Source organism: Gadus chalcogrammus, chromosome 3 (genome assembly GCF_026213295.1).
Source record: "Gadus chalcogrammus isolate NIFS_2021 chromosome 3, NIFS_Gcha_1.0, whole genome shotgun sequence".
NCBI classification, from domain to species: Eukaryota; Metazoa; Chordata; class Actinopteri; order Gadiformes; family Gadidae; genus Gadus; species Gadus chalcogrammus.
The window spans coordinates 24,024,818-24,049,948 of NC_079414.1; the positions used below are offsets into that span (position 1 = coordinate 24,024,818).

General features: G+C 44.6%; 5 protein-coding genes across 15 annotated transcripts in view; 3 read left to right on the forward strand and 2 right to left on the reverse strand.

The window, feature by feature from the left end:
- The window catches only part of pds5a (PDS5 cohesin associated factor A), a 32,523-nt gene extending 29,798 nt beyond the window's left edge, over positions 1-2,725 (forward strand). For 2 of the 6 annotated variants that reach the window (XM_056586850.1, XM_056586851.1), the window contains exon 34: positions 239-2,725. In XM_056586850.1, the coding sequence (XP_056442825.1) occupies positions 239-382 (144 nt within the window). In that variant the 3' untranslated portion in view covers positions 383-2,725. The remainder of the gene's footprint in view (positions 1-238) is intronic. The other 4 variants (XM_056586849.1, XM_056586852.1, XM_056586853.1 and 1 more) reach the window with 4 other exon arrangements.
- ube2kb (ubiquitin-conjugating enzyme E2Kb (UBC1 homolog, yeast)) lies at positions 837-7,246 on the reverse strand. Of its 3 annotated transcripts, none has more exons than XM_056586865.1 (8): positions 7,033-7,246; positions 6,180-6,386; positions 5,312-5,405; positions 5,151-5,209; positions 4,935-5,017; positions 4,374-4,473; positions 3,615-3,743; positions 837-3,309 (listed from the first exon to the last, which is right to left on the reverse strand). In XM_056586865.1, exons 2-8 carry the CDS (start codon positions 6,240-6,242, stop codon positions 3,235-3,237), a joined length of 603 nt encoding a protein of 200 aa, XP_056442840.1. In that variant the 5' UTR covers positions 6,243-6,386; positions 7,033-7,246; the 3' UTR covers positions 837-3,234. The 3 variants fall into 3 exon arrangements, with proteins under 3 accessions (XP_056442840.1, XP_056442839.1, XP_056442838.1); XM_056586864.1 differs by having other exon boundaries at positions 6,180-6,415; XM_056586863.1 differs by having other exon boundaries at positions 6,180-6,452.
- Positions 7,247-7,309: 63 nt separating this feature from the next.
- On the forward strand, positions 7,310-11,720 carry smim14 (small integral membrane protein 14). Of its 2 annotated transcripts, XM_056586868.1 has the most exons (6): positions 7,310-7,417; positions 7,512-7,677; positions 8,049-8,134; positions 9,573-9,621; positions 9,932-10,086; positions 10,173-11,720. In XM_056586868.1, the coding sequence occupies exons 3-6, from the start codon at positions 8,060-8,062 to the stop codon at positions 10,212-10,214; spliced, it is 321 nt and encodes a 106-aa protein (XP_056442843.1). In that variant the 5' UTR covers positions 7,310-7,417; positions 7,512-7,677; positions 8,049-8,059; the 3' UTR covers positions 10,215-11,720. The 2 variants fall into 2 exon arrangements, with proteins under 2 accessions (XP_056442843.1, XP_056442844.1); XM_056586869.1 differs by lacking the exon at positions 7,310-7,417 and having other exon boundaries at positions 7,473-7,673; positions 8,045-8,134.
- Positions 11,721-11,978: 258 nt separating this feature from the next.
- Positions 11,979-18,517, forward strand: ugdh (UDP-glucose 6-dehydrogenase). 3 transcript variants are annotated; one of them, XM_056586859.1, is made up of 13 exons: positions 11,979-12,079; positions 12,173-12,246; positions 12,903-13,064; positions 13,541-13,642; positions 13,897-14,097; positions 14,626-14,823; positions 15,160-15,307; positions 15,443-15,537; positions 15,675-15,805; positions 16,389-16,528; positions 16,929-17,020; positions 17,107-17,217; positions 17,339-18,517. In XM_056586859.1, the coding sequence occupies exons 3-13, from the start codon at positions 12,903-12,905 to the stop codon at positions 17,429-17,431; spliced, it is 1,473 nt and encodes a 490-aa protein (XP_056442834.1). In that variant the 5' UTR covers positions 11,979-12,079; positions 12,173-12,246; the 3' UTR covers positions 17,432-18,517. The 3 variants fall into 3 exon arrangements, with proteins under 3 accessions (XP_056442834.1, XP_056442835.1, XP_056442833.1); XM_056586860.1 differs by having other exon boundaries at positions 12,001-12,257; XM_056586858.1 differs by having other exon boundaries at positions 12,002-12,246.
- Positions 17,986-24,532, reverse strand: lias (lipoic acid synthetase). Its single transcript, XM_056586861.1, has 11 exons — positions 24,379-24,532; positions 23,866-24,041; positions 23,474-23,567; positions 23,091-23,171; positions 22,814-22,970; positions 21,358-21,415; positions 21,125-21,253; positions 20,005-20,150; positions 19,803-19,873; positions 19,139-19,250; positions 17,986-19,026 (listed from the first exon to the last, which is right to left on the reverse strand). Exons 1-11 carry the CDS (start codon positions 24,460-24,462, stop codon positions 18,962-18,964), a joined length of 1,173 nt encoding a protein of 390 aa, XP_056442836.1. The 5' UTR covers positions 24,463-24,532; the 3' UTR covers positions 17,986-18,961.
- Positions 24,533-25,131: the final 599 nt, after the last annotated feature.

Here is a 25,131-nt window from a genome sequence, read left to right on the forward strand (position 1 = left end):
TGCCCCTGCCGCCCTGAGTTGGTATCCAGCTCGTCTCATAGTGTACCAAGCCTACTGAGTATAGGGCGAGATGTTGTATCAGGACCCAGGGTCGAGTAGAACTGTGTTCCAATACGTGTCAGGTTTTCATGTCCGTAATATCATTTGTTCATATCGCGTGATTATTCATGATTTATAATGATGGCAGGTTTGAATACTGCCCCGTCTTTGGATCTAATCGTTGTTTTTGTTTTGTCAGGTAAAGAGATCCTTGAAGACAAGGAAACGGCGGGAGAAGGCTGTTGGACTGTCTTTTGACCACACACGCACACAAACACACAACCACACACACTACCACACAAACACACACTCGTCTGACTCTAAAGCTCCTCTGGATTCCTGATGGACATTTCTTAAACAGAATATACATGCATTCACACATGCCACTGATAATCTAGGTTTTTAACACCTTTTAGTCCTACGTTTGAAATTTGTTGTATGTAGATGTTACTCTCAAAACATGTATTTTTTCCTTTACGTTCGTTGCTCTTTGCTTCTTTTGTGGAGCCGTTTTTAAGAAAAAAGGTTGGACATTTTACAAACGTTTTAATCTGGATATGATTGTTGCTTATTAAATTCCCTGGGAAAAAGTTGTTCTTGTTGCATTTGTCAATTCATTGATTCCAGGAAACGTTTTTATTTTCCTGTCATCTTCACCAATTCCACAAGTTTTTCCAAATTTCTGACGTGTAATGAAAAGTACCTGTGGTTAACTTGAGCATCAGTTAACGCAACCAAATGCTCCTGGCATGGAATCATGCATGGGGAACCTTGTTTGTCTGTATCCAAGTTATCATTCTGTTAACTTCTGTAATATGGTTTGGGAAAATGTTTAAGGCTAGTTTGAATACTTCAGTTGCTATAAGAGATGCTAAGTATAGCTGAATACTACCAAGTATTTACAATAAAGATCCTTAACAGCAATCCAACGAAGGCACTCGAAAGTGCACATATTGGGCCGATTAATTCATTTACTATGCTGAATTTCTTTGAAAAAGTAACAATCACTGGCATTGTACCGAATTGTTTGGTTCTTTATTGAAAATACCCATCCCTGATCTATAGAAAATATCTACCAATTTAAAAAGAAATGTATGGGCTCTTAACAGACGTGACAAAAACACTGGTTTCTCAGGGATTTTTTTAATCAAAGAAACATGACACTGTCACAATAAATAACCATGCTTTGTACTGCTGTCGCTAGCTTCAATCCATTTATCCCAAGGGAAAAAACAAGTCCCAATTCAAAGGGTTCAGCGAAACCTTCCCAATGCGTTGTCATCGTGCAAGATTGTACATGGGAAGAGAGGAGCAGGATTTTTTTTGTCCTTTCAATTTCTTATAAAATATATACAGATCCAGCCATCCATGGTGCACTTTAGTGATGATGTAAGGGCTCACGTCTATTTACAAGTGCAGGAGATGGCATCTGTACACAACTACCTCTCCGACTACTGTTATTAGGCTACTGGCGTCAGGTGTCCAGCTTTCAACCTGAAACCATCCTTGTAATGCGTGGCGTATCTGTGTGTGGAATTGGGGCAAGCTGAGGGATTGCTGAGGAGGCCTAAAGGTTCACATCGATACCCCCTCCGAATCTTTATTCCAAGCAGTCTGATACTATTGACGCTATTGTGCAGCTTGCTAGCTATAAACTCCACCTTCAAAATCAGAGGAAGTCCAGCCTCTTGTTCAGTAGGGTTAAATAATAGCCATCATTTGACCATCTGTGATATTGTACAGTCACAGAAACTCATAGGTTACTTGTGTTTGTATCTATATATATATATAAAGCATTCCCTTAAATGCCAGACACATGGTCCATGATTCCCTCCAGATGAGTTTTGAAGATGGATGACATTGAAAGTACCAGCTGGATATATGTGTCTTGGTACAACGTCCGTCTCCATGATTTGAATTGAGCGTGATGGACATGCAGCGACCGTCATGGTAGCTGGAACTTGTGCCTACTGTCCAAACTGATTTCTTTACAACAACTTTACTGGAATAAACCTTGGATTATCAACTCTTGCCGCGTTCCTGTCTGTTGAGAACATTATGGGACTGGTCCGTAGCCTAAAAGGTGGAAGATAATCAGTTAAGCGTTAAGTAGTGTCCGGTAGCGGTTTGGGTCGGTCCTCATGATGACGAGTCTTTCATCTGCATTAAGATTACGAAGCAGGCAGCCAACCAACGCATTATTCAGCAAAAAAATAATCCTAATTCAGATGACGGGTCGGTGAGGTTGTGGGAGAGAGCGCTTCCTGCTAACTACGTTTTTTTTTTTATCAAATCATTGTCTAACATGCATTACAAGGTCAATCGATTAAATAACTAAAGGGGCCGTCTTGGGGCAGAGAAGTAAGATTAAGGGACAATAAAAACGTCTTGATATAATGTAAACTAGACAAAGTCCATATTTAAAATATTTTTATAACATCTTATAAGAAAGAAAAAGTATATAACCGTTCATTTTCAAATGTACAGACTTTTCTCTATTTACAGATATCGCGCTTCTGCTGTGCATATGTTAATATCATATTCTGCTCGTTTTCATCTTGTGGGATTGTAAAACAAAACAAAAAATACCTTGTGAAAACAAGTTGATCCATACCTAACTACTACGCCATCTCTTCACTCTCCACTGCAAAAACACAAAGCTTTTGACAGTTCCTATTGGATCACATTATATAAATACATCAACTAAATATGAATGTACATAACGGGAGTATTCAACCAGCCAGAAAAATGAGTCAATAAGAATAAGTGGCAGTGCACTGTACCAGGCAAGCAACTGAAGGCATTTGCTTTGGAGGTCATCGCATAAATCATAAATCGACCGGGTTAAGGCCGCTGCTGCTGCCCTCAACGGGGACCGGGTCCACGGCTAGGTTCAGCGTGGTGTGTCCGAGGGAACGGTGTAGTTTAACGACGGAGGGATGGATGGCTCTAGGGATGGATGAGAGACTGTGGGGAGGCAGTAGGCAGCGAGGTGGTGAGCATAATGGCCATGGGGAGGGGGGGGGGGGGTTGTCGGGGTAGTTTGAGGAGGAAGGCGGTGTGTCTGCCGGTCACGGTGGCTGGAGGTGTGAGATGGAAGGCCTGGGTGGATGCGTTGCAAGAGGGTGGTGGAGTCGGGGGGGGGGGGGGGGGGGGGGGTTCAGTGAATGCATCGGGGGAATCTTGACACGTTTCTCAGTTGCTAAGGAGCAGTTCGGTCGCGGTCTCCACGTCCCACGACTTGGACGACAGCGCTGCTATTACTGCGTTCTAAAGAAACACCAAAAAGGAACAAGACGTGAGTGTTCTGATACGACGTAGCACAGAGTCATTTCCATGCTCAATGTCAAGATGAATCCATTCAGAGAGAGCCGAGCCGTCTTATTGATATAGCAGCTGTTGTCTAAACACATTAAAACAGAAAAGCATGTGTAGGTTTTCCAAAATCATGCCATGCTTCATCTAGGACTAACTCGAAATCCACAAAGACTTTAGTTATGCATCAATCTATCCAATATCGGTTGTACAATTTGGACTTTTAATTCAACGGGAAAGTACAGCAAGGCGCTTCTTACCTTATCAAAGCCCATGGCACAGAGTTTGTCTATTTTGCGCGTGTAGTCGGGGCTGGAGATGGGAGCCGCGGCGTAGATGTGAGACCACAGCTTGGCCGTTTGTTTGTACATCTCTGGGTTCTGCTTGTACTGCACAGGGGGAGAGAGAATCATATAGTTTGAGGCACAAAAAGGAAAAACACAACCCTTTGACCAGCGTTATTTGGAGATCTTCAGCAGTTTTTGGACCTTTCCTGACCAAGTGTCTGAATCCGCCTTATTTAGGATGATTCACACATTAGACAATCAGACAGACCGGCTTGATTGAGCAGCAGGCTTTTTTTGCCTTTATCCTTGGACTTACTGTACAACATGAATTCATAATGCCTACAATTTGTGAATGAAGCTAGTCAACACTTTCACGTCCATAGTGAAATAATTGGACAACTCTCTCCGAATTAATGCTGGAAAGTAATGGGATAAAAAGCAGTACTCAAGTGATACCAAGTTAAGATTAAGCTACTACTGACATCTTGTTCACTTTTGACCCACACAGCACTCTCCAAACAAGAGGCCTTGAATCAAGTCGTCATAGAAAAGGATTCATAGTTAAATATTTTTCAGCTTGCAGCTCATATCGCTTTGACATATCATAAAATCGGTATTTTTATCACCTATAAACATCAAGAGTAGCTTGTGTAACTTAGCAGTAGTCCGTGGTTACTTTATAGCCAATAAAGTGGCATGCATTTGGATGTTTTCTTATCATGTCCCCCCTACCTGGTGTGCTACGACCGCATCCTGGGGATCGTCAGGCTCAGCTGCGGCCAGGAGAGCCTGTAGAGATAAAAGCACCGTCCGTAGAGTCATAGCAGCCGCCCTGAAAAGAGACCAGCAGAGGTTCAAAGAGAGACCGACCAACGTTTAAGTGGGACCAGCAGAGGTTGAAGGAGAGACAAACAGACATTGAAGAGGGCAGTAGAGGTTGAAGGAGAGACAAACAGACATTGAAGAAGAGAGACCAGCAGACATTGAAGAAGAGAGACCGACAGACGAAGAGAGACAGACGTTGAGGCAGAGAGACCGACAGACGTTGAGGAAGAGAGACCAACAGACGTTGAGGAAGAGAGACCAACAGACGTTGAAGAAGAGAGACCAACAGATATTGAAGAACAGAGACCAACAGACGTTGAGGAAGAGAGACCATCAGACGTTGGGGTAAAGATGGGGGGGGGGGGACATGGTTAAAGACAGGATTGATAATGGAATAAAAGGAAAAACTTTGTGAAAAAACACTGTGATGAAGCCCAACTGGGAAGATTGTCACTTTGGCTCATTCACCATTGGTCTTTTAAGATGTCCAGACAAATAGCTCCCGTCACAGAACTGATGTTAGGATGCCAAATCTTTGTGATGAACCGCACCTAGAAGGGAGAGAGATCTAATTAGGGACATTTGTGTAGTGTAGTGTGGTGTGATGTGTTTGCGTGTGTTCAAAAATGTGGATTACACAGACAGTAATGTGAAAGAGCAGGTAAGAAACATTCTTGCGTATACCTTTGGTGGGTTAAACGGATATGTTTCTGGGATTTTTATTTCCAGCTGAAATCTGCCACCTATAAAGAATAGGAATTATATGAAAACATAATAACAAAACATAATCTTAACATCACCGTCTCACTTTATGTAGTATCACTTTTTATGTTGATTTGATTTACCTTCATATGGTGTGTCTGGGGGGCCAGCTATCTCTCCCCTCAGCTCTGTGAAATTCTCATCCACCAAATCTACTTTAATTTGGTTTTTACTCGTCTAATGGAGAAAAAATAAAATCACGGGAGAGTATTTGAATCCACGTAGTTCCTAAGTTAGTAAGAACACTTTCCAAACGATGGCTGTTGTATTACAAACAAAACGCTCAGTCCTGGGTTGGTATATTCTCGAAATAACAGGATTCTGACGACTATTGTTAGTGTCCATGTACGGCTAAATCTGTTACGCTTCCCATCAACGATCATGCCTCTTAGATCAGCGATGTGAACAAAGTTTGTCAACAATGTGATTTGGCAACAGAGACTGAACAATGACATAATGATTGAATCACCTCAGTGGTTGTTACGCAAAACAAACGTGACTGGTTATGTTGAGAAAGCTACCGTACGAATGCTAAGAGGGAGTTGTCAAAGTAATAACAGAAACAGTCACCGAAGAAAACTCTTTGGCCTTATGTATCATTTAAAATGTTCTCAAGTAAAAGGATTCATTACGTCTGAACATAATGGATTCAGGAAAAAGCTCCTCTGGTGGCGTGTCTGTTGATTATGAAGAAGGGCAGGAGGCCTCAAAAAAAAAAAGCCCCGGCGTTTCCTGATCCGCCTTGCCTGGTACAGGATCAGCTGCACCGCAGCGAGTCAAACGTAGCTGGACGTCAAGCTAGCTGAAGTTATCATTTGGGGCCTGACTAACTGCACACCGCTAGCCCATGAAACGAGTCCCCTTTACGGCGTTGACAAACCACATACACGTACACCGGAAGATCCCTTTAAAGAACGGAAAACACATGAATTGAGAAGGTTGATCGCTCACCTCTTCGCTTTTGAGAACTTCTTTGAACTCTCGCTTGATCCTTTGGACTGCAATGTTAGCCATGTTCCTCTGTTGTGTGCTACTGCAAGCTGCGGCTAGGATTGGATGTGCCCACTATGGTCGGCGGTGGTGCTGTTCGTAGGGAATCCCCTTTGACTCCCACCTCCCTGCCCTTCTGCTGTGGTTCACGCAGCACTGGAGAATGAACTGTCGTCCACACAACGGAACCGTTCAGTCTAGAAGCTCAGCGGGACCACCACATAAGAGGAGAAGCTTCATGTATTCATGAATCAAACAAGAGTGAATTATTTCCGTTCGCTTTAACATGTCAATCTAATCAAAACATAATAAATTTGCTGGCTCAACACTTAAATATTCATTTATATCATGGGATTAAGATTTCACACAAAACTTTGGGTACCGTGAGGATGAGTGTGTAAAAGTCGTATGTATTATTATGTATACATTAGCATGTATTTAAAAGTCGGTTATTTAAAAAAATAAAATAATACACGAATAATTTATTGAATTTAATATTTTGGGATATTTTGTATTAAATTACTTATTTACTTGATAATTGCCATGATGTTTAACTTTTCGTAGAAATCCATTCTCACATATCTTAATCAGTCTTTTGATAATCATCTTAGGTAAACATCTGTAGGCTGAGGGTAAACAATGGAGCAAGGTACAATGGAGCAAGTGGTAAATTCGTTTCGCTCAGTAAGAACCAAAAAACGAATAAACGAACTGAAATTTAGATTTTCGTTTTCTTGTCAAAACGAAAAAACGGCTTGTTTTCTGGTTTCTGCTTGCGTCAATTATTCCCAGAAAACAGACTAATAAAACGTACCTTGCTCGGTAGACTCAGTGGTAGAGGTATTGCAGGCATTAATGCAAGAAACAATTAGAACAGCTGCATTCTTAATCGCAACGTCAATGTGAGAACGAGGTTAGAGTCGTAATGTGTAAGACTGAGACCCTGGCCTCACACTTTCACAATTAAAAAAAAAATCAACAGCAATGTTCTGTCCCGTCTAACTGGTTGTGAACTATGTGACAAACCAGCTTGTCTGACTGGAGGGCGTTGGTGTAGTAATAGTAGGCTATTTGAAGAATTTGAGGCACGGGCAGGCCGGTATTTATTATTTGGAGAATATATCAGTTCTAGGATGTTCTTTTATCGATAAAATCATTGAAATCCTTATCTGACAGCATTGGTTACAGATAAATGCCAGGTAATTGTAAGTTACGAGCCAATTGAAATGTCACACAGTGTGCCTTTAAACGGTCCTGCTGCTCACGTGGTTTCTCCGTCTGAATCACAACAAGCGAGCAGAGCTCCGCCGAGCGGCTGTCTGGTGACCCGGTAGCACTGTTGACGCTGCTCCGCCGTGCAAGGTGTCCAACTGTACAAACAACTGGACTCGACGACGACGACGACGACGAAGAAGCAAGCAAGCAGAGATCGTATATTAAACTGTTCAAGCACGAGTAAGTAAGCCCTTCGACGAATCGTTGTCAAATTAAATGTGAAAACGTATGAATGCAGCACATTAAGATAGGTAGGGGGTCGTGATATCAGGCGTCCAGTATTGCTTGCAAATGTGTACTCAATTGGAAAAAACAAACAAAGCTAGCTGGCCGGAAAATCCCAATTGTAAGCTTGCAGAATCTACCACTGTGTCTCACTGTCGAATACAATTGTTTTATATCGGATACTTGGGATTTTCAAAAGGGCATACTACCTCCCGAATCATGGGTGGCAAATGCAAATCGGAAACTGGAAATGCAAAAGCAGGTATTGTTGCATTTTGCATCGCACAGGCAGTGTGTGAGACTTCTGGCTTGTCCCAACCATAAAGGTAGCTCGGAGGGACATGGCGGAGGGAGGCTACGACCCCTGTGAGTGCATCTGCACCCACGAGTACGCGATGAGACGACTCATAAACCTGGTAAGAGTTCCGACACCGGCCAGATCTGGGTCATAACATGTTCGAGGACAGGATGGATTCAAATAGTTGAGTGGAAGCAGAAAGTTTCAAGTACAGGATTGGTAGAAGAAAGTAAATCGATTTCAAGACCATGAGTGTTTTAGAGACGGAAATAAAGTAATTTTATTCCTTCAAGGAAATAGTCATGGCTGTATTGTAATACTGGGTTATTAAGTAGGTTGCATACACAGCCTGCATATCCTGGTTCCGGCTCGCTGTTTGTTTTGTAGCCAGGCGGGTCCCAAGTGGCCATGTACACAGGTGTAACTTACTGGGAGGGGTACCGTCTTAGACGTTGCAACTTCAGCTGAAAACCTTTATTTTGGTCATGGAGCTTATTCTGAAGAAAGGGAGGGCAGAAGGGCTTTAGTGGTGCTAAGCCTTGTACTTGGCGGCAAAGGGAACACACATTTAGAACTATGTTGGGGATTCCTTAAACTACACCCAGCCACCAATACATCAGTCATGAACAGTAGAGGATGCCCGTTATTAATTCCGAAGAAAAACTACAATCCTCAAAATTATGTGAAGAAATAGAATGTTTGCCGTCATGTCAAATTATGTATTTTGTTGCACAGATCTTTAAGTTGGCAGCTAGCCCAGCTAGCACTGGCCCGTAAAGTCTAGCAATACCACTTGTAACCTCTAGAGGTCACCCTCACTGCGGCCTCCAGTCTGCTCTCAGTTCAACATGAGAGGTTGGCGCTGCCGAGAGGGCTTATTCTAACCTCTTGATGGAAATAGAAGCAAAATAAGAGTTGCTTTAAGTTTGATGATGAACTCTCAATGTTTATTCTAGGCTTGTAAGTATACAGCTGTGTGTGTGTGTGTGTGTGTGTGTGTGTGTGTGTGTGTGTGTGTGTGTGTGTGTGTGTGAGATATCAATCATAGCATCCCTGACAATTTTTATGTTTGAGAAGTCAGCTGTTTGTTGATATGCAGTGTATCAGACAAGTTGCAATACATTAAGGCAGTAATATGGATGTGGGCCTTCTCCCTACTCAAACAGGTGTTGAACGCATTCCACTTCATTTTACATTTAACTGAACAAAACTGAAACTTGGAGGTCAAAAACATTATATGAACAAACAATACTTATCACGTCAAACACATCAACTGGCTGGTGTAACATCAACTACACCACACGTGTAATATACAACTATGACCCAGGGTAATAAACCCATCTATTTGATTGTTTGTGTAATGTTCAGTATATATTCTACATTACTTTGATGTGAATCAAATTAATTCTTGTGACACACCTTTTCGAAGGCCTACCTGGCCTTTTAAAGCCTGTGGAACGACTGAAGGTTTTCATGATGGGGACTGGATGGAATAATGACTTTTGACGCTTGCTTCTCCTCCCATTCCTCTCCTTTTCTTTTATATTCTCCTTTAGCTCAGGCAATCCCAGTCCTACTGTACTGACACAGAGTGCCTTCAAGAAAGTATGTTAGACAATTTATTTGATTTTGCCCATGTGTTTCTCAACTAAATTCTGTATTCGTTGTTTGCCTCTAATTCTTTCATAACGAATGCCACTCTGGGTATTTTGTATTTTACTTAGTTGATGTTGGCAGCACTAGCTGCCAACATTTTTCAGATGTGTATTTGTATATTCCATTGTGCAAGAAGTGAAATTCAAGTGTGTGTGTGTGTGTGTGTGTGTGTGTGTGTGTGTGTGTGTGTGTGTGTGTGTGTGTGTGTGTGTGTGTGTGTGTGTGTGTGTGTGTGTGTGTGTGTGTGTGTGTGGCGCAGTACCCGGGCCGAGTGGCTCAGTGGCAAATGGAGGTGACCTCACCCTCCCCATGGTCCTCATGGGGTGGATGATCCTGGCTCTGCTCCTCTTCCTGCTGCGCCCGTCCAGCCTCCGAGCTCCTCGTCCCCTCGGCAAACCTTCTGGACCCTCCAACGTCAGTACAGGTTCATACACGCCTCTCCCTCTTGTGGATCACCAGAGAGGTGTACTGAACGGACTGTGTTGTGTGTCTGATTGCAGAGGCACGAGAGGCACCATGACCCATCCCCGCCCGTGGACTAAGGTTACCGCCGGAGACCCCGCCGACATAAAGAGTTAACTGGAGACCGTGCCAACCACCTGTCCATCAATCGATTCTGCTAACCCCCGACCCCTTGGTTAATCTCTTCCTCTTTAGGGTTCTCTATTGCTTTCACCTGTTTTTCTTATAAAATGCATTTGAAGAACCCCCCCCCCCCCCTCCCTCGACACTCTCACAAGAGGTGGTTACATTCCGATGAGTCTGCAGTGGGAGGGACGGGAGAGACCTCATTTATTATGGAGACATTTAACTTTTCATCAGGGACGGATTAACCTCTGTTCTCATTCATGCGCAACGATGAGGGTGGATGGGTTGAGATTCCTAATAACACATTCCACTTTGAGGACCATTGCCAATGATGACGTAACGGCTAATCCAGTTGCCTATCTGAAAGGAGCCTTGGCGAAAGGATAAAATGTTATCTCGGAAATTTGAGGGCTGTCAATAGCTGCTGCTTAACAAAAGTTAAATAGTGAATGTTGCATTATCCTGGCTCCCAAATTGTGGTACAGAAAACATGTCGTAGAAAAATGGTCTTAGTGAATAAAATTGGCATGCCTCCTGCAGACCAGAGAAGAAATCTGTAATCTATAACCGAATTTGAATCATTGTACACCAACTATGTTAACCGTATAGAGGCTGTGTCTGTAAAGCACCCATTTTATAAGCACTTTTGTTAAAGGATGTTAATGCCTGATAGTTTGTTATTCTGCTATGTAAGGGGGTGCCCATGGAAATATTTAGAAGGCTATTGGAAAGACTGCTTCATTTGGCAAGTAGGAATGATATAGATATGATATGAATTCAAGGTGAACATCTTTTCCATTCCACAACACTGTCCCTTCAAATTCTTTGAATAGCCCTTCTTTATTTTTTTTGTAGAGCAGGAGTTCAATAATCCCAGTGGTTTTGGTAATTGGTCTTTAGCTAGAAAAGTTAGTTGTATTGAAGACATATTGCAGTGCCAATGTAAGGTGAATAGTTTTGTTGTCTATACCGAAGTAGCGTGAGAGGACGGGGGCTCATTTCTGCAACATAATTTATTAGTAATCGCTATGAAATGCATATTGAATTGTAATCTTAGAACGGTAAGGTAGTTAACTACGAAATTACCAGGCTTTGAGATCATTGCCATTTGAACAAGTTTTACTTTGGACTTGGAATTTCCAATTTTATAATGGGTCTACAAGTGAACTGGGAACTACTGTACTAAATACTTGGTACAGCTCAATTAGTCACATACAGAGTTAGACTCATCTCTGCGCCCCCTTCTAAGATCTGTTTTACTTTGAAATCAGTCTTTCTATTATGTCCTTGGTGGGAAATGCCTTGGAAAACTTGGGTATTTTTTATTGTGGATTGAGAAAGTAATAGATTGGGAGGATTACTGCACAACCTGTGACTAAGAAAAGCCTTTAACTATGCACTTTTCTTTATAAACCAATAAATAAAATGAAGATAATATTACTTTGTTGTTTTGTCATGTTTTTTTATGTAAATTGTTTTGTTTCTTGTCTTTTTAATTTTGATCAATCAGCAATAATATTCATTAGTTGATATCATTGATGTAAACTTTACCGGTCGTGTGGTAACGGATTAAAATGGATTAAATTCTACTTAAATGTATAATACATAAAATCAAATCGTATGTCATGGTGTTGAGACAGATTTGACGGTCCTTGACTCTACATTCAGCGTGTCCTAAAATTAGCGACGCCAGGCTTTTATTTTGAAGCATGACGCAGTTTGCTGTGTCCGCAAATCAGAACTCGTTAGCTTCGTAAAAGTCCCTGCTGCTAGATCGCCGATCACTAGGGAAGGCAGAGTTAAAGGAGTCTTTGGCTAGGTAACAAGAGCTAATGTTACTGTCTTCTGAATACATTTGAAGATAATCATTTGATTAGAAGAGAGCTCATTTTCTACATTGCCTGTGTGTTAGGTTTTTTTTAGCAGCATTTACCTCGAAAGGAGCTGCAGACTACGCCTTCTTCAAGTTGACTCGAGTTGCCAGAGGTAAATGAACGGTAACTTAATTCTTTACTGTAAGACTGAAGTATGAAGCATTTAATTAAATGCATGTCTGTTTTTGTATCCATCTAATTACCTTAAGTCAAATGAATGAATGCAATTTAAACATCAGGCTTGCAAAAGGCTAGATCTCTTGGGTCCCCGATAGGGTTGGATAAGTTGAATAGCGCCTCTGTTTGATTCCTGGCTATACGTGGCTTACCCCGTCTACCAATTCAAAGAGCCTTTCATTCAGGACTGAGCATTTTTATTCTCCTCAGGTGTGTATCCTTGTATATCGATGTAATTACCTCCAAATTCAATTACATTATTGAATTCATCATCACGGCCATACAAGAAAATCTACAACTTAAGAACTATTGCACAATAATTCTATATCTGTCTTTGCAGGCCCCATATAAGCCTACATCCACATTATAATGTCGTTTTTATTATACCAACGAATAAGCTGCCTATAAAAGCAATGGAGCAGATTATTTGACTTATTAGACCTAATATATCTTCCCACTATAAATACAATTAAAATGTTAATTTTATGTTTATTTATTTTATGATGTCTTTCCATAGGCTTTATTTATTATAATTGTAGACCTCACTCTGTATGTCTCATTCGAGCCTTTCCCCTCTCTTCCCCTTGCCAGATGTTTCAGATAAAGAAGGTTTGTTGCATTGGGGCCGGCTATGTCGGGGGTCCCACATGCACTGTGATCGCACAAATGTGTCCCGAGATCACAGTCACTGTGGTGGATATCAATGAGTCTAGGATCAACGCTTGGAACTCGGATACGCTGCCCATATATGAGGTATGGCGCTAAAGATGTGTTCTGACAGTGGTTCGTGTAGCTTGTGCTAGTGTGAAAAATGAGTTCAGTCACCAACATGTATAACAATTCTGGTTGGTTTGTGTTCTACTTTCCTCTGAATCCCTATTTCTCAACACGGGCCACTAAAGGAATACGGGTAGGGTGAAAGTATATTAAATATTGGCAGATAATCAAACCCAGAGTTTGTGCGCGTTTCTGAGTCACTGCTGTAACGCCAGTGTCGCACGTAAAACACTGAATCACCGCTCAATGGCTTCCAGATGTTTCGACGCGTTATTGCGTCAATGGGGCTTCCGCGGTGGCTATGACCAAAGATGACGCCCTCAAAGTATGACTGGTGCTTTTATAAAGGGCGGACCTGCGTCCTAGCCCCTTGACTCAGCACCCGACCCCCTCCGATGCCCTGCTCACCCAAGTCCTCCGCCCTGTACCCCCCCCCCCCCCCCCCCCCCCAGCCGGGTCTGAAGGAGGTGGTGGAGTCGTGCAGAGGGCGGAATCTCTTCTTCTCCACGGACATCGACACGGCCATCAAGGAAGCCGACCTAGTATTTATTTCTGTGAGTATCCCAAGACAACCCACGGACTCCCCCTGTGACTCACACACACACACACACACACACACACACACACACACACACACACACACACACACACACACACACACACACACACACACACCACATCCTGGGGAGTCAGGCGTGAGGCTGACGACAAGCACTCCCCCCCCACCCCCCCCTCACCCCACCACCCCCGCCCCTGAAGCCGCGGTTGATTGACACTTCTCTTGCCCCCCCCCCCCCCCCCCTCCCAGGTGAACACGCCCACAAAGACCTACGGCATGGGCAAGGGCCGGGCGGCCGACCTCAAGTACATCGAGGCCTGCGCCCGCCGCATCGTGGAGATGTCCGACGGCTACAAGATCGTGACGGAGAAGAGCACGGTGCCGGTGCGCGCGGCCGAGAGCATCCGCCGCATCTTCGACGCCAACACCAAGCCCAGCCTCAACCTGCAGGTGGGCGGGGCTCCGGCCTTCAGTGGACCGCATGGTTGTGGCGTCTTTTTAGGAGTACACTGCCCTACAAAGGCAAAGTGCAGTAACTACGCCAACATTGAAACTGAGAAAAATGCCTTCAAAGTATTCATACTGGCCGGCCAAACCTGTTTCAGGTACAATAGTGGTGATACTCTCAATTAATACCTTTTATAGGAAGAAAAATAGTTGAAGAAAGAAGGTGTTATAAAACCCATTTTCAGTCTGAACTCAATTTTGACAAAATACGTAGTTGGGGGTGTTGGGGGCATGTAGCAGGGTGTACGGGGGGGGGCATTTGTCTGCCCCGGGGGGAAACCGGTTTATGGCCGAGTTAGAAGAACATTTACAGCCAGAGCAGCCATTTTGTCAGAGCTATCCCCTGAAGGAATGTGGTGTGATGCCGGCTGGTTCACCTTATTATGATTATATAGGGGGGGGGGGGGGGGGGGGCGGGGTCACTGTTCAGCCCCTGACCCCCGCTCTCTCCCCATGGCCGTGGGGGCCCAGGTGCTGTCCAACCCGGAGTTCCTGGCGGAGGGCACGGCGGTGCGGGACCTGAAGGAGCCGGACCGCGTCCTGATTGGCGGGGACGAGACGGCAGAGGGCCAGAGGGCCATCCGAGCGCTGTGCGCCGTCTACGAGCGCTGGGTGCCCAAGGAGCGCATCATCACCACCAACACCTGGTCCTCGGAGCTCTCCAAACTGGTGCGTTGTCCCTCGCTCAACCTAAACCGTTTTTTTTTTTTTTTGGGGTATTTTTAAAGGTGACATATTATACCACCACGTGTGAGTGGGATTAGCCGTTACAAGCCGTTTTGAAAATCGGCCTCCTATGACATCACGAGTGGGCGTGTCCACCTCGGTGTATGACGGACAGATGAGCCACGTTTGCCACGGTCCACTGGGTAGGCCGGTAGACTGATCTCTCCGTCACACGTCTAGGTGGACACGCCCCACTTGTGATGTCGGAAGAGATTTCTACTTCACGGCGGACGGCGGACGATATGTCACCTTTAACACGATTTGCATTTCCGGACACAGGCGGCCAACGCGTTCCTGGCCCAGCGAATCAGCAGCATCAACAGCATCAGCGCCCTGTGCGAGGCCACCGGGGCCGACGTGGAGGAGGTGGCCAAAGCCATCGGCATGGACCAGAGGATAGGCAGCAAGTTCCTGAAGGCCAGTATCGGTGAGTGAGTGCCCCAGCCTTGGGTGCCTTCAGCGACTTGGACCTGCAGTCTGTAATCTACGCATGAGGTCACCGACCTGGGCTCAGGGACTTAATCCAACCCATCTTTCCCGCCCTTCCCCCAACTCTGGACAGGCTTCGGAGGAAGTTGTTTCCAGAAGGACGTGTTAAATCTCGTTTACCTGTGTGAAGCGCTCAACCTCCCGGAGGTGGCCTCCTACTGGCAGCAGGTAGGTACTGCACCCACAGCATTAGCACTCAAGCTAATATTAAGTAGTAATAGAAATTGAAGGGGGTTTGGTTATTCACTTTCCATGACTCTTTACTTTTCATCTTGTGTCTCAGTGTTGGACTTGTGTTCTTTCAGGTGATTGATATGAACGAGTACCAGAGGCGGCGTTTTGCCTGCAGGATCATAGACTGTCTCTTCAACACAGTCACAGGCAAAAAGATCGCTCTCCTCGGCTTCTCCTTCAAGAAAGACACCGGGGACACCAGGTCTGTCCGCTGTGAATGTTTTCCCTGCACACCCATCTCCCGCACCTGGTCAACACGGGCTCCTTGGTCCACAACTCCTTTGTGTTTTGCCTTAAACGCACTCCCAACGTGATGTTTAACAGTGACTTAATCAATATGTAAACTCAGCCTTTAATAATAAATCTATTCAAAGCCTCCTTTTTAACCCTTTAATAAGCTGGTTGTTTGCACTGGCGGGAGCATGGGTAATAAATCACCTCTCTTTGAACTTTGATCTCCAGGCATAAAAGGTACAAGCTTCACTGGATAATGAGTGCAATACACGCTAGCCTGTAGGCCCTGTACTATGAGAAACAGTTGGCTACTGGCTGATCTCAGGCCCAGCAGTGCTGCTATGCACTAGCAGAACTTCTGGGGGGGAGACGGCACAGAGCCCGGGAGTTATGCCTCTGTTCCTGTCTTACTAGAGAGGAGAGAGGGGGAATGAGATTGGAGAGAACTAATATGGAGAGGAGGGAGCTTCCAGAAGGCATTTTTAATACCTGTACAGCCAGTCTAGATATTAACCTTGCTGACTGGGACGGTTTGTCTTTGTCGCCCTCAGGGAGTCTTCCAGCATCTACATCTCAAAGTACCTGATGGAGGAGGGGGCCAAGCTGCACATTTATGACCCTCAAGTCCTGAAGGAGCAAATCATCCTCGACCTCTCCCAGCCCCACATCTCAGGGGACAGCCCCCAAAGAGGTGTGTGTGTGTGTGTGTGTGTGTGTGTGTGTGTGTGTGTGTGTGTGTGTGTGTGTGTGTGTGTGTGTGTGTGTGTGTGTGTGTGTGTGTGTGTGTGTGTGTGTGTGTGTGTGTGTGTGTGTGATCATGAAATCCAGACTGCAGAGGCTTCAAAGCAACATTGTGTATTGCCTTAAAGAGTGACACAGGAACGCATGTAGTTTCAATCACAAATATCATTCACTGTTTAATCGTTTTTATTCGTCTTACCCAACGCTTTCTATCTTGCACAACGTTTAACTGCATTTTTGGTCACAGTAAAATAATTGCCTGGTAATAGCCCTTATGTAATAGGGATGACAGGGGGATGGCGGCACCGTGATAAGAGTAATAACATCAAGTGTGTGTCTGTTCCGTTCAGTGGACGAGCTGGTCACCGTTACCAAAGACCCCTATGAGGCCTGCCAGGGGGCCCACGCGCTAGTGATCTGCACCGAGTGGGACATGTTCAGGGTGAGGTGCCACACGTGTTCGAAGGAGGTCCGAGCTTTAGCGTGCAGCAGCGTGGTCGTCGTTACAGCCCTGTCATTGCTCAACAGGAACTGGACTATGAAAAGATCTACAAGCAGATGCTGAAGCCCGCCTTCCTGTTCGACGGCCGCAGAGTGTTGGACCACCTCCACGGGCATCTACAGAACATCGGCTTCCAGGTTAGTGGCGGGGGAACACACACACACACACACACACACAGTTATTGGGAATCCCTTGTTTGCGGAGGGGTTTTAAAATGAAACCGATAATCCGTTAATACTTTTTTTTTTTTCTCCCCAGATTGAGACCATCGGTAAAAAGGTGACGACGCTGCGGATTCCTTACACCCCTGCGGCAGTGACGGAGCCCCCGGCCAAGAAAACCAAAGCTTGAACCTTTCTCAGAGACACACAAACACACAGACACACACACACAGACACACACACATTCCGACACACGCATTCCGTTCGCACACATCCTGCAGCTGGTTCTAATCATTTCAATAACGATTATAACCCATTTCTTGTCGCTACTTGCCGATAGCTGCTACGTGATGAAGCGGTTGATTGGCTAGGCGGCCAGAGGTCCAGAAGTCCAGTGAACGGTTAGGGATGATGTCTAAGGGAGTGGATTGATTAAACCTATGAGCCAGTGTCCCCGATGGAACCAAATCGAATGCAGTACGTTGCACCGAAATGTTTGACAATTATATGTAAACTATATTTTTATGTATTTACTATGTAATGTTGAATCAGCATTTTTAATAGAGCTTAAACATTTTTATACATATTAAGCATTTTTATAAATCATCCTCTTCTGTACATGGGTCTGAGAGTAAGAATATGTCTGCAATCTTTTTTTAGCCAAATGGACCAATGAAATAAAACTGTCCTGTGCTTCTGTGACATTGTGTATTAATGCAACGACCACGTCATCATTAAAACAAAAGCCCAGGAAAAGCAGATGGAGAAGATAAACGTTTGAATCATTTTATTGCACAATAAGTTATTACAAAGGTTCAGTCACTAGTAATATATCTTCTGAGTGTTTGTTCTTTTTTATAATTGGATGAGTCCCTAAAACTTTCATTTTGATTACATCTTCCGGATAACCATCAATGGTTCTCTCTCCCTGGGGGTCAATAGTGCCCTGAAGAGAGGGCGAGGTCCAGAGAATGATCTGGAAGAGAGCATCCTGAGGCCTGAGTTTGTTTGACCTCTGACCTGGGAATGGTTACAGGGTACACAGCCTCAATAAGACACTGACCAGATTCATCAGTGGATTCCATCTCACGCCCCCTATTATAATATCGGGAGGCCCGGGTAGTGAAAAATCGATATGTTGTAGGTTTTTCCCTCTATTTGTATGTTTGCTTCCTCATGTTGTGTCATTTGGCCCCACTGCATGTCTTACCACGTAGCCTGGACTGAACTTAACAAAGGGGGGGGGGGGGTCAGTCCCTGCTGGTTCTACCTCCACTACATCTCCATAAACAAACAGCTTGTGTGTATTGGCAGCGACGCAGGGGCCTCTCGGCTTTAGGGAAACATCTCACTCCTACGGCGTAATACTGGTGTTAAGAGGCTCTGTGAAACCATTCCGGCTCACTCTGTGAGAAAAGATAGACTGGTGTACGCACACGTTAAATAGCTTATTTTATAGAAGTATTGTGCGCTTTTTAGGCATTGAGGAGTCATCTGTCCTAGACGCAAAATCTAAAAAGAATCGCCACCAGACCCCCAGGGAGTTTAAAAATGTTGGAATTCTTATAATAAAATAAAGTATCTTTGCTGTGGCTAGGCTTTATTTAAAAAAAACCGTTGGTGTTTGTAACACATGGTAAAAAGCAGCTAATCACAGAGGAGCTAGTGAGGGTAAGAAGAGGGGTCAAAGGGCACCATTCCCGGCCCTGGGTGGTGTTTGTTACTCGGCGAGAGCGCGCCCTTCTGCTTTCCTCTTCTCCACCAGATTCTTCAGGAAGAACTCTCCTAGGGAAGGCATCATAGAGCAGGGATGGAGCGGTTACAGAAGGTGGAACACACGGGGGGTTGTGAATGAGTGCCGAGTGGGTTCCTGTTGAACAACGAGAGAGTGTCTCACCTGCTCTGTAAGAGGAGCGCACCAGAGGCCCGCTGGCCGTGTACACAAAGCCCATGTCCTTCCCAACCGTCTCCCAATGGGCGAAACTTTCAGGGGTCACGTATTCCTCCACCTGGGAAGTGGAGTGGAAAAGAGATGGTGTCGGTTTTTCCCCTTTTTATGCGTTTGCTTCCTCATGTTGTGTTCGTCTAGCCCCACTGTATGTCTTCACACATGGCCTGGAGTGAACTGACCGGTGTGTGTGTGTGTGTGTGTGTGTGGGGGGGGGGGGGGGGGGGGGGTCAGTCACTTCTTGGGACCATAAACAGTGCAGCGACACCGGGACATCTGGCCTTTAGCGGAGCATTCACATCCTTTGATGTAAGGAGTGTATTGGCTTGTGGGAGGACGTGGAAAGAGAATGGTGTATTCATACATTAAACGGGGTATTTTCTACAACTATGTGCTTTGTTGCATTTAGAAGTTGCTCTCCGTTTGCCCAAAGCAACGGCCTCTCGTGAGAGGGACAATAAAATACTTACTTACTTAAGTCTCACCTGACGCAATATCGCAAAGGAATTGCCAAGACAACAGACAGACATGCACATTGTCTTAGTCACCCAGCATGACGTCCATGCTGGGTGAGTGTGTGTGTGTGTGTGCGTGTCACCTGATCCGTCCTTACCTTGAGGTGGCGCTTGGTGGGCTGCATGTACTGGCCCAGGGTCAGACAGTCCACCCCCGACTCCCGTAGCTCTGGGTCAGAAGAACCAACGGCCCATAGCATGAATGTACGTGATAGTGTGCGTGCGTCCGTGCGTGCCCACGTGCGTGCGTGAGTGAGTGTGTGTATGAAGGATTAAGTATGCGTGTGTGCGTGCACACACCTGCCAGGGTGCTTTCTATCTGCTTCTCCGTCTCCCCGAGGCCCAGCATGATGGAGGTCTTGGTGAGGATGTGCGGGTTGACCTTCTTGGCGTGCCTCAGAACGCTCAGGGACTGGTCGATGTTGGCCCTGGGGTCACGGACGTGCCTGGGGACCGAGGACGATGCAGGAGCCTCATGGGACTATTGTGCACATCTTTTCAAAGCCTATACGTAATATAGTATGTGCCGTTTGGAGCGATTGCCCAAATGGCTGCACAATGCTGTGAGTCCATGCGTGTTCTCAGCAAGGATGGGCCCAGTGGGAATATAACCCCGAACCCTTGCTGTGTTGAGTATGAAGGATTAAGGGGCCTCTAACGGAAAAACCCCCTACCCCGCCCTCACCTCTCCCCTACAAAAGGATGTAAGAGAAACTACGGTGCCCTGTGAGGTGACAGTTGCTACCAAAGTCTAGCAAGCGACTAGTAAGATAGTTAAGATGGCAACTATGTTTGCTCATTGAAAATGTGTCTTCCCCAGAGCCGTTGGTCCCTTCTGGGCTCATGTAGGAACATGGCGGTGTAGCACGGCAGCCTCTTTGGAAGAGGACCCCCTCATGTAGATATAAAGAGCTCGTACTAAAGGTTACAGCAAAGCCAACAAATGTACCAATAAATATTTCATTTTTGGACGCTAGTATTAGCTTACAGGGGGGATACACGTAAACTATTTGACAAATGTACTGGAATTTAAAATGGTCTTCATGACCCTCGAGCACAACACTACAGACCAGACGGCTCGAGCACACATCGTCCCCTATGGTGTTTTCATTTGGTCTGTTCTGTCTATGTCTGCACCGTTTGTCTAGAGGAAATGTGTGGTTCCTGTTGGCTACTGTCTCCAATACACAGTGACTAGACCGTCCCTGCTTATCAGAGCTTCTATGTCTCCCTCTGGTGGCAAATGTGTAAATTGCAAACAATTATTAGTCGCCGATTCAAGCTACATTTGTATAGGATCGGTAAAGCTCAAATAGGGCAGGTGAAAACTAGGCAGGTAAATCTAACATGCATCACCTGGTACGACGGCATACTGAGATTGGGCCTGCATGCGTCTAGCTTGTAATCAATCCCATAATACCTCTGCAGCTCCCGCACCGTCTCCACGTTGTGGGCGTACACGTCCAGACCTGAGAGGGCGATCTTCTCCACGGCCGGCAGGTCGCCGCGGAAATCCGGGGTGAGGCATTCCACCAGGATCCGAGGGTTCCTAGAAAGCAGAACCGTGCTCCGTTATCACCCCGGGACTGGACAGGGATCGTACAAGTGTCTGTGTGTGAGGGGTTGTGGGGCTGACAAAGTGCTTTGCTTTACATTTCCTTCAGGTTAGCCACCGTCTTAGCAATGTGCTCCGACCCGCCATCTGCAATATCTGCCAAACCAAGAACATAGGATTGTTATTTAATTCTATTTAACCTTTAGTTAACCAGGAGAAGTCTCATTGAGATTAAAAATCTCTTTTACAAGAGAGTCCTGGCCAAGACAGGCAGCAGCACAGTTCCAGACAGTCATTTAAAAACAACAGAGAACAAACAGTCACAACATCATCAAACAAAGCATGTACAGTCAGAAGAGCCAGCTTCAACATCCTTAAGAAAGGATTTAAACCTGTTTATAGAAACCAATACGGTTTCTATAAACAGTGTTTGAAAACCGTAACAGTACAGGTGATCCCAATACGGGAGGACCTGTGCTGTTGATGGGGAGAACGGCTCTGCTCAGTGGTCCATGAAGCACGTCAGTTCACGTTGGGAGCTGAACAACGCACTGCTTGATCCTGTTTTGAATGAATGTTCTGTGTTCAAAATAATGTCGACATTTCACCCCCAACTCGTTTTCATAAGGCAACTCGTCGTTGTGGAAAGGGCAGAGAGAGGAACTACAGCCTGCTTTTTGTATCTAAGCAGGACTTAGAGAAGCTCATGCATGCATTTGCCTCATCCAGGCTTGACTATTGCAATGCCCTCTTCACTGGCCTCCCAAAAAAGACAATCAGGCGTCTGCCCTTAATTCAAAATGCTGTTGCGAGAATTTTAACAAATTCCAAAAGACAAAAATCACACCAATGGCCAGGCCTTTGCATTGGCTTCCAGTACAATCCAGAATAGAGTTTAAAGTCTTCCTTATCATCTTTAAGACACTCAATGGCCCTGGTTCAAAATACATCTCAGATATGCTAGTCTATTACAGACCTAACAGGTCACTTAGATCTACTGATGGAACCAACCACCAACAGAAATTTAATTTGCTCCTACTGTAAATTATTTTCAATTAACCTTGTTTTTGTTTTGTTTTATTCCGTTGTTACTTGAATAATTATATATGTATATTTTTTGTTTAGTTATGTTTAATTTATTTTTTATTTTTAAGCCCTTTGAATAATAAATGTGACTTTGACTTTGACTTTGCTTCCTGTTCTTCTTGTGATAATTGTGGATTTTAAAAGTACAGTAAACGTAAATCTAAAAGGATTGTACAATAATGCCATATAATTTTAAATAATGTTTTGACATGAACAACAATTGAACTCATGACTAAAGTTCTGACTTTAGTTAAAAAATATTGATAAAAGTAATTATAAGCACTTATCACTCGGACAAGAGCACAGACAGAAACAGGATTGAGCGGTAGGTGGCAGCCTCACAACTCCACTTCGTTCCTTCTGAAAGCCTTAAGCATTGACTCTGCTTGTGCAGTGTTGCACGGAGCCCAACCGAGCCCACGTGGACGCGTGCTGTAGTAGCGCCGCGAGCGCTAAGAGCATGGTTACCGTCTCTGTCTACGGAGGTGAGGACCACGTAGTCCAGCCCCCAGGCCGCTATGGCCTTGGCTGTGTTGTAGGGCTCATCTGGGTCCAGGGGGGGAGGCAGGCGGGCTGTCTTCACAGAGCAGAACCTGCACCCACGCGTACACGTGTCGCCCATCAGCTGCGGACAGGGAGACGACAACGCTTTACACCTCATGGAGTGTGAGCGATCCAGCAACCACGGCTGCACAACTCGTCAATATGAGCAATGAGTCCGGGGATGTGTTGGTCGAGGTCTTACCATAATGGTGGCTGTGGCTGTGCCCGACTCCCCTCCCCCCCAGCACTCCCCTATGTTGGGACACTTGGCCTCCTCACACACCTGAGGAAGAGATACCGATACAGTCGTACAGATAGCAAGTGTCTAGATGAGTTGAGAGTAGATTGCTTGCAACAGTGAGTGGCGTCAAGTGTGCACACACACACGTTCACCACTACACCCCCAGATCTGTTTTGATGTCTTTGTTTCTGCGCACATGTACATATTAATGTAGGGTCACACACACACACACACACACACACACACACACACACACACACACACACACACACACACACACACACACACACACACACACACACACACACACACACACACACACACACACACACACACACACTTACTGTGTGCAGATTGAGATCTCTCAATGTATTCTTCAGTTTATTGAAGTTCTTCCCAATAGGGATCTCTGTCTTGAGCCATGGAGGAAGCCGCAGCCTATTAGGAGGTCACAACGGATTCATTTCAAAACTCAATGTCCCAGTACACTGTCAATATCCATTTTATAGGACTTGGTTGAAGACAAATTTAGCTGTTTGTATTCTGGATAATATGTGGCTATAGTGTTTTACTCATACCAAAGGATCTATTTAGATATAATTAGATTATCCATTCCTAACTATGCTGATATTGTATATTGTAGCATTTATATATATATATATAGGTCATAATAGAGGAACAATTCAGAAACATTGTGTTAATCTTTAGACACTAAGTGAAAGACACTCGTCTTTACCTCTCTCCCTTCTGCCTCTTCAGGTTTCCCTTGTACTCTTCCCAGTTGCTCTTCTCAGCGAGTTCCCCAGAAAGGAAGTCTTGCAGATCAGGGCCATCGTCATTTAGCAACTCCGTTTTTCTGTCATTCCTTGTCGGCAAGGGTTTGACCACTGTTTTGAGTCCACTGGCATATATCTGGAAATTAAGCAATTTATCTTGAATACAAAAACTCGTCGTACCTCGCAAATACCAAAGTACACATTTGCCCTTTGCCATGTTTTAACATCCCTCTTCAGAACGTATTTGTTAACTACCATAATTATTGAACATACTATCTGGGAATTAAATACATACCTCTCACAGGTACGACATTTGATGTGGCGTTAGTAAGAAAACGTATACGATTATACCAGGCGCGCACTTATAACGTATTATATATGTGCAGGGAAAAACGCGATCGTTTTTTTTTTAGTCTTATTTCTTACGAGAACTCTGAGTTGTTTGTAGTGTAATAACATCTGGAAATACTTACATAGGGGTTGCATCTGGGTGTCAACCAAAGGCGGTTGTTACCGAACCGACCAGCTATAATACAACTTTGCTTTACCAAAGCCATGGCTTAACTTGCCTGCGTAGAACAGCAGACGACATTGACAACAAATATCGATGAGCAGCTACTTTGGTCTGAAAGCATAACACATAATGTAAACGTTGCTTTATTACTAATCAATTCAAATTTCACATACATTTTGAAATAATTGATCCATAGACTTGTCAACTATAGTATTTTATCATGCGATATGTGTGTAGTACATATATATGCAATATCAATCCATGGATTGGAAGTTGTCTTGTAATGTCTGGCGACGCCAGAAACTACAATTGCGTGATGACGTCTCTCTTTCCTCCTTTCCTCCACCACCGGCGAGGTGAGAATCCCTGAAAAATTTGTTCGCACATAAAATCTACCGTCATCTAACTTAAAGAATATACAATATCACCCTATTTCTAGACATTTATGATCGGGAGTTGTTACACTACACAAGTCATGTTTTATTTTTGATTTATATTGTCGATATTGTAGTATAAAGTGATAGTGTTTTTACCCATTCGCTAAATACTATCCCAGGCCTAGCGGTATAACTCGTAACGAAGCACGTTGCCCTTCTGATTGTTAATATTCTAAATGCTAAGCAATGTTTACTATGACTTTCTTTGAAATTTTGACATCCCTGTGCGTGTACAATTGGCTTGTTTAACTGCAACATAGTGATCGGACACATCT